The 8,655-nt window shown below is 51.6% G+C and overlaps 1 protein-coding gene across 1 annotated transcript; it reads right to left on the bottom strand.

Annotated features, from left to right (window-relative positions):
• Window positions 1–3,000: 3,000 nt before the first annotated feature.
• ARF6 (ADP ribosylation factor 6) lies at window positions 3,001–7,344 on the bottom strand. Its single transcript, XM_064142907.1, has 2 exons — window positions 7,260–7,344; window positions 3,001–7,170 (listed from the first exon to the last, which is right to left on the bottom strand). Exon 2 carries the CDS (start codon window positions 6,756–6,758, stop codon window positions 6,231–6,233), a length of 528 nt encoding a protein of 175 aa, XP_063998977.1. The 5' UTR covers window positions 6,759–7,170; window positions 7,260–7,344; the 3' UTR covers window positions 3,001–6,230.
• Between the last annotated feature and the right edge of the window lie 1,311 nt (window positions 7,345–8,655).

Here is an 8,655-nt window from a genome sequence, read left to right as displayed (position 1 = left end):
AAGCCACAAGTACATGATAGGAAAAGCTTCCTGGAGAGCTGGGTCAGTTCCAGACTAATCCAGCCCCCACGGGGAAAGGGCCTTCTGGCAGACGTGAAGCTGAAGGGATGGCCGCAGGAGTGCCCCTCTCTGCGCTGGAAGGTAACTATCAGAGGGTGAGTGTCCACTCCACAACAGCCTTGTCTTCAAAAAAGAAAGTGCAGAAAGCTCCCCAGGGCAAGACCAGCAAATATTAACAGTGTGAGGACTGTGTGACCCCACGTTCCACAAGCTCAAAGTGCAAAGTCTCCTCCTGAGAACGCATGCCAAGCAAGCCATAGAATCATACAATCAAGCAGGTTGGAGGAGACCTCCACCACCTCCCTGGGCAGCCCATTCCAATGCCAATCACTCTCTCTGACAACAACTTCCTCCTAACATCCAGACTAGACCTCCCCTGGCACAACTTGAGACTGTGACCCCTTCTTCTGTTGCTGGGTGCCTGGCAGTAGAGACCAACCCCTCCTGGCTACAGCCTCCCTTTAGGTAGTTGTAGACAGCAAGGTGGCCAACCTCCAGCTACTTGGGATGGAAAGGCATTCTATGACTCCATCTCTCACAAAACACCACAGATAGTTGTAGACAGCAATGAGGTCTGCCCCGAGCCTCCTCTTCTCCAGGCTGCACACCCCCAGCTCGCTCAGCCTCTCCTCATAGGGTTTGTGTTCCAGGCCCCTCACCAGCTTCATCACCCTTCTCTGGACACGTTTCAGTATCTCAACATCTCTCTTGAATCGAGAAGCCCAGAACTGGACACAGCACTCAAGGTGAGTACTAAGCATTCTATGATTTTATGCCATCCTAAAAGGTACAGCTAAAGAAAACAGCCACAGAGGAGCAAAATGCATCTTCAGGGAAGCGAAACAGTTCTCTGCAGGCAAAGCAAGGGCTTGAGCCTGTTAAGCCATGGAGAGACTCTGAGGCTGGAGAAGTCAGCAGATGAGTCACAGCCTTACCAGTTTGGGGGGTTTTTTTTGAACCCTTTTTTGTTTGGTTGGTTGGTTTTTTTGAGGTGAGATACCTGTTCTTGGGCAAGAGAAGAGCAACGTCCTGAGTAAGACACCACACAGCCAGGCCAGTGCCTATAAAAAGCCACCTCTCACACGAGCTCCGGGCGCGATGTGGGGCCGCTGCCCTGGCTGCTGAGCACCACGGGGCTCTGACTCACTCGCTTCTCCCCGTCAGAACTAAAGCAATGCTGCTCTTCCCCATCCTCATGCTTTTGAGAGCCAGGCAGACTGTGGAGCTCGAGTCATCCACCTCAGCCTCAAGTCCTGAGAGGGTAGTTCTGAAACACAGACTTCAGCAGCCTTGATGCTCCAGTTGGCCTCAGGACGTCAGAAGAGGGACAGAATTAGGGTGTTGAGATGCCCTCAACTCACCAAGGATGATGTTTCCCCACCCATGGCAATTGCAAAGCTTTTATTTTCCAGAGAGCATCAAAGCTGAGGGGATTTCAGAGTCCTGAGCCCATCAGGCTGGACAGACATTAGAAACAAACCCAAGGTAAAAAGCATGACCACGTGTTAGTGGGAAGTCCGAGTCATGGTGCCCACACCAAGGCTACTTCCACACTCCCAGAGCAAGTTCTCCTCTCCCAGCAGTCGCTTCTTGCACTCTCAGCTCCCAAAGCAAGTTCTCCACTCCCAACTGTTGCTTCCCCCATTTCCAGAGCAAGTTCTCCTCTCCCAGCAGTTGCTTCTTCCACTCCCAGCTCCCAAAGCAAGCTCTCCATTCCCACCAGTTGCTTGTCCTGTTCCCAGAGTAAACTCTCCACTCCCAGCAGTCACTTCTCCCACTCTCAGTAACAAGAAGAACACTACCCAGGTCCATCAGTGAAGCAAACAGCTATCACAGCTCGTTTTGATGCTAGAACCAATTGGTTTTTAAACAGGAGACATTCCTTTGGCAAACCTATGGCATTAAGCAGGATTAATTTCCAATTGCTGATGGCAGAGACATTTTCCCCAATCCTATCCATGAGGGCCATGGCTCTGTGACTGGGAAACCACCAAAAAAAAAAAAAAAAGGCCTGCTGAGGTGTGAGTCACTGGAAGGGTGCTCTGGGGAGTCATGCTAACTGCTGCTGTAACAAAGGTCTGATTGAAAACGAGAAGGTGCTGACATTTGGAGACATGACTAAGTGCTCCAGTGAAAGAGATGTGAGTTTACTCTGCTGGAACCTTGTCTCCAAACTCCCCAGTCGTTTAATTAAGGCAGAGTTAAGTTCATTTACACAGCCACACCCTTAACTGACATTCAGGTAGACGGAGCCCAACCTCAACACCCTGGTAGAGAAAAGGCTTTGAGGATTGCAGCCACCCCAGCAGCCAGGCTCAGCAAAGGTTTCCTGGTGATTCCCAAAAGCTTTTGCAACAAGAACGGACACAGTTCCTTGTCTCCTGGCCTCCCACCTGCAGTTGTGGGTGCTGCAAGACACCTCAAACTTCCGCTGGCTGCTCATTCGAGTGGCTGCTGGTAATTTGAGGCGGCTCCCAGCCCAGCAGCTGTTGTTGCAGTAACCCCACCGCTGGGGTCCCGCTGCACCAACCCAAGTCCTCTCATCAGACTGACTTGAGACCTGTTCATCAGAGACCTCCCAACTCACATCTATCACTCCACAGGCACACCTCTACTCACTCAGCTTCCCTTTTGTGCAGCTTCATCCTCCCTTTCCAACCAAGTCCTCACTCAGCCACAGTCCCTCCCTGTCCTCTCACCTCCCCTGGGTTACACGGGGCTGCCAATAAAGTTTGGCCAAAGACTCTGAACTGCAACTGGGAGCATTAAAGCAGCACCACTGATAAAATGAGTAGTTAATCTACATCTGGGAGGAGACAGGCTTTTGAATCTGAGATACAGAACAGAGCCCTCTGCGTTGGCAGGACACTCCTACTCCAGCACCGTATTGCCCCTTCCTGCTTCTCTCAGGATTAAACATAAGTAAGATACCAGGAGAGCTCTGCTGTATAATTGCTTTATTTTCTGCTTATTAGTTCTTTACCAACACCTACAGCCATACTGAGAACACAAAAAAAAAAAAAGAGCTAAAAGAAAAGAAATTCCTGTTTACTTTTTAGTTAGGGAGATCACAGTCTACAAACTCATTCACTTATGGGACACGAATTAACGCCATTCAGAACTTACTCCATAGATTCACGCGAACACAAAAGTTGATGCGCTATTAGAACCTCCAAATTAAGTTTCCAAATCATAGCATTTCCTCACAGAATTTGCCACTTGCTCCCACAGGCTCTGCTTGGCTGCCTGGTGGCCACTATTCCATGGTGAGCTTTGGCTACAACCTAGAAAGGATGTGTTGAAAGTGAAACCTCGATCTGTGATTCGGCGGCAATGGCCATTTATTTTTGTTCTCTCCATCACGTTTCAGTAACTTTTTTCTCCCCCTCCCTCTCCCAACCTCCCCACTCAAAAAAAAAAAAACCAAACAAGAAAATAATTCAGAAGCATAAACCAGTTTCCTTTCACCTACAGAAAAAAAAAATGGAATAACAAAGTCACTAAGGGAACACAAAATTATGGATTCAACTTAGCGTAAAGTCTAGAGAAGGAATTCTGCCCCAGTGCTTGGAAACATCATAAATCAACTTGGACACCAAAAAAAGAAGTGATTGAAGTTTCATGTTGACTGAGAAGAGATTTAAGAAAGTTCAAGAACCATTAATAGAGCTTCAAGTTTTCCAGTTTAGGCATTTACTTTGTGCTTGGCTGCTTTATTTACGCTCCAGAAGAAAACAGTCACCAGATTCTTGTAGTTTTTGAGTCTTTATACCACCACACTATTTGTTAAGTTACATCGACAGAAAAAAAAAAACAACCCAACAACCAAAAAACCCAAAACAAACAAAAAAACAACCCCAAAAAAAACCCAAACACAACCAATTAGAAAATAGAGCAATGACATTCCAGTGGCAAAAAAGCCTTAAGGAAAACAAAAAAAACATCTCATCTCCTCTTCTCTGGAGCTGAGGTTTAAGTTGTTCTACATTTAGCTGCTGCAGACTCTCCACCATAAAGGCTTCTAGTCAATCAGTGCTCTATCTTCTAGCATCCAGACCCCATTCAGTCCCCGCATTGAGAGAAATCATTTGGAACCAGGTTCTAAAAGGAACTTTGAAGTGGTCCAAAAGCATTCCAGAAGCAAACTCAGTATGCTTTTTATCTTCCCATACATCTTTGGTTAAGAGCTTCCATATACAATGTACTCAGCATGCAAAGTCAACACCGCAGAACTGTAGTGTAATGCCCCCCCTGGTTTCACGTAAAAATCTTTGACAATAAACAACAAAAAAAAGCAAAACAAAAAACCAAAACTAAACAAAAAAAAAATTTCTTCTGGTTGTGTAGCATACATTCCTAGAATTCCCCAATGGAGTTTAACTCCTTGAGGAAATCTTAAGTTAATCCTTAAGGCTGAGTAAGAACCAGCTGCTTTTAACGTTTTGTGCACCCAGCATTAACACTTGATTGAGTTTTTAGGCTAATACTTTGTCTGGGCGGGATGGGATGTTTGGGGTTTGGTTTTTTGCCAGTCACTTCTGCAAGCTGTGAAATGGCAAATGAGCTGCTTGCCCTTTAAGAACTAATTATGGAAGTTTACATTCATAGTCGTTTACTCCCTCACTCGCTGTTCCCTTTCCTCCTCCCCGCTCTCATCAGGAGTAGTTACTCAATGGGCTGCAGACATCCCGACGTAGTTCCCTTCCTACAGGACCTACAGCAACAACCGGCTGCCGGAGACAACGGATGATGAAGGCTGCGACTACCTGCAGGAGCTCAGTTGAGCTGTGGAAAACTTAAATCCATGAGCGGGTTGGACTTTTTTTTTCCTCCCTCCCCTCAAAATGGCTATTTTTCAGATGGCAGGAGGTCTGAGCTCACTTAGAGCTTAGCACGGAAGTCTACAAAATGGAAAAGGAAATAATAAAGCTTCTTTCTCCATGAGCACATCAGAAAGAATCAGAACAACTCTTTTTTTTTGTAGATGCTTTCAACCGTCTTGAGATGAAAGTAGTTTGACAGGCAAGCCGGTTGCTAGCTTTTTGCCTTAAGATCTGCAATTTAAAGTCAAATTTGTGACACTGCCATGTTATTGCTGCATTTTCTGGAAGGGACCCATCTTGCTCTGACTCAAGAGACCGACACGAGGAGTAAAAACAAACAAACGACCAAAAAAACCCCCAAACCGCAGCTAAACATTAAACTTTGCAATACAAGAGGCAAAACTCAAGAGCATCTACCCTGGAACTACAAAGAGCCTTCATGTCTTATTGGCTATATGGTTGCTGTGTGGTATGGGGAACTTCTTTCAGTTGCCTCCTCATGCATGATGTATGGTTCAGAACTCCCCAGCTGACATTTCAAAGCAGTTCTTACGTTACCTGGTGAGCACTAGGGCCTGATATGCACTTTGAACAGTGATATCCACGCTATCTGCCGCTGCAGGCAAGGATTCGTAGCGTTATGAGGCCGAGAGATGAAGACTGAGAGTCACTATTTAGTTACAGATTAACAGAAATTTAAGAGAACAAAAAAAAAAAAAAAAAAAAGAGTCTTCAGTATTAAAAAGACAGACTGCAGTTTGATTTTTTTTTTAAGCAATAATTTTCAGTTTACTAGATGAAGCAGACCTAGCAACATATTTTCGGCGTGAAGGCAAAAATGTAGCAATCTACAGCAAGTGAGTGAAGGAGAGAAAAAAAAATTAACCCCCCCCCCCCCAAAAAAAAAAAAAAAGGAACCAGAAAAAGCATACACTGAAAACAAACCCTCCCCAGCCATCCCCCAGAATAATCAAACCTTCTTAAGGGCTAATCAAGGAGGAAAAAAAAATTAAAATAAAATAATAATTAAAAAAAAAAAAGAAGTTACTTAGCGAGTCTACAATGTGTCTTTCCCCTGCTTGCTGGAAGTCTGCCATAGCATCTAGTGCTTGTGTTCATGTGTCACATTCGGAGGTTAGAGCATCCTAACGCCAAGCAAAGAGTTAAAACAGGAATCCAGTCAAGTGTGCGGAAGGAAAGGGTGGTAACTGGAGAAAGGTGATCATAATCCTATGGATGCTTTTACTTTTCAGTAGAGAATCATTCTTCCAGAAAGCCATGTGGGTTATTTGTCGGTTTGTTTTGTTTTCTTTAATTCTTTGTAGACTAAATAGTTAAATGCTCTCATTAGGATTTATAATTGGACGTTAACCATGTCAGCCCTTCATAGAGTCCATCCCCTGTAGTAGCACAGGAGGGCTGCACGTACCAATTCCTATCCCTGATTCGGGTGAGGCCCAGTTTCTCCTGGATTTCGTGGGGTTTCATGGCATCGGGGAGGTCCTGCTTGTTGGCGAAGATGAGGATGATGGCGTCCCGCATCTCCCTGTCGTTGATAATGCGGTGGAGCTCCTGGCGGGCCTCGTCGATGCGGTCTCGATCGGCGCAGTCCACCACAAAGATCAAGCCTTGCGTGCCCGTGTAGTAGTGCCTCCAGAGGGGACGGATCTTGTCCTGGCCCCCCACATCCCACACGTTGAACTTGACGTTTTTGTACGTAACCGTCTCCACGTTGAAGCCCACGGTGGGGATGGTGGTGACGGACTGGCCCAGCTTCAGTTTGTACAGGATGGTAGTTTTACCAGCCGCGTCCAGACCCAGCATCAGGATCCGCATCTCCTTGTTGCCGAAGATCTTGGACAGCACCTTGCCCATCTCGGCGGCATCCAAGGGGCCCGGCGCCTCCGGGGTGGGGGGTGGGGTGGAGCCGAGGGCGAGCGCCGACCCACCCGAGCAGCCCGCGCTGGGCGGGGGCCGAAGCGGAGCGGGACCGGCCCGGCGGGGCGAAGGGGGCGAAGGGGGGGGGGGGGTGTCAGGGCAAGGGCAGGCGGAGCTCAACGCCGGCCGCGCATGGGGCGGCTGCGGAAGAAGCAGGGCGGGAGGAAAGGGGTGGGGGAGAGGGGAGGCCTCGGCGGTATCAGAAAGAGTGGCCGCGCCGCGCTCTGCTCCGCTCCTCCGCCGGGCCTCAGGCGTCGGCGACTCCGCCCGGCTCGCTGCTTTGGCTCCCGCCCCGGCGCCTCTCAGCTCATGGATGCCGGCTCAGAGGGCGGCGGCTCGGCGTCCTAGCCTGCAAAGGGACGCAGAGAACGTGAGACAGGGCGGCGAGGCAAGGCAGACGAGGGAGGAAAAGGCAACGGGGCGCCGGCGGCGAGTTACCTGAGGACGGCCCGGCGGGGCTCGGGGCCAGCTCCGCTCCGCTCCGCGCCGCTCCCTCAGCAGCACCACCGGAAAAGGCGCCGCGCGAGCCGCCTCACTTCCCCTCCTCCGCCGGCACCGCGCACGCGCGGCCCGCGCCCCGCCCGCCCCGCCCCGCGGCCCCGCGGCCCCGCCCTCCGCCGGCACGCGCCGCGGTGCACTGCGCATGCGCTGCCGCCGGCTCGCGGGGCGGGCGGGGCCGGGCGAGCCTTTCCCCACCCCCTTCCGCCGCGCGGCGCCCGGCCGCGCGCTGCCCCGCTTCCCGCGCGGCCTCGGGCAGGGACTGCGCCTGCGCGGCGGGGGCCGGAAGTAAGGGGGCGGGGTTCCAGTGGGGAGAGGCGCCACGCGATCACACGTCAGCGGCAGCGGCGCGCGGCTGGGGGGGCTGCCCCGCCCCCCCCCGCCCTGCCCTGCCCCGCCCTGCCCCGCCCCCCCGCCCTGCCCTGCCCCGCCCCGCCCCGCCCCGCCCCGGTCTGTGAGCGCCTGCGAAGGGAAGAGTGACGGGGCTGGGGGCTTGCGAGAAGGAGCTGAGCTGCGAGAGTCTGCGCCCCCGTGCTTGGGCGTGGGGAAGCGGGTGCGGTGCGGTGCGGTGCGGTGCGGTGCGGTGCGGTGCGGCGCCGGACTGAGGTGCGCTCCGGTCAGCGGGCTGGAGTGCCCCGGGCTGGCACCTCCTGGCATCGTTACAGAGTCACGGCATGGTGACCTTTAAAAGTCATCCAGTCCCACCCTTCGTAGTCACCAGAGACATCTGCAACTCACAGCCCCAGACTGACCCGGCATGGTTCCGGGGATGGAGTATCTACCACCCCTCTGGGCAACCTGGGCCAGCATCTCGCCAGCCTCCACAGAAAAACCGCTTTGAGTTAACTCCTCACCGCCTAACCTGTCACAACGGGCCGTGACCAACAGCCTGTCCCCACCTTTCCCAGCAGCCCCTTCAAGCGCTGGAAGGGCACCAGCCTGGAGGCTGCTGCAGGCTGAACCATCCCAGCTGGCATCCTGCCTTCAGCACAGGCTGATCATCTTGCTAGCCTCTGGCCACCCGTCAGCAGGTCCTTGCCTCTGCTGTGCTGAGGACTCCAGAGCTGGCCCCGGTACTCCAGGTACATTCAGGCAGGCTGCAAGGCCTTGGCTCTCTGCCTGCCAGCAGACAAATCTGGGTAGCGTGGTGATGAAGTGTAGAGTCTTTGGCAGGGGTAGTGCAGCAGAAGCCAGGAGCCCAGATGGGGAGGTAGCTTTGAGCAGTCCTACCACCATACTTCCAGCATGGGCTCTCGCCAGAACCCTCTGAAAACAATCTCTCCTATGTAAAACTAAAACCCCATCTTAGGATGCTGGGTTTTGTAATGCTGAAGTT

The sequence above is a fragment of the Pogoniulus pusillus genome, chromosome 1 (genome assembly GCF_015220805.1).
Source record: "Pogoniulus pusillus isolate bPogPus1 chromosome 1, bPogPus1.pri, whole genome shotgun sequence".
Taxonomy (NCBI): Eukaryota; Metazoa; Chordata; class Aves; order Piciformes; family Lybiidae; genus Pogoniulus; species Pogoniulus pusillus.
This window is presented reverse-complemented; position numbering and strand designations above follow the sequence as displayed.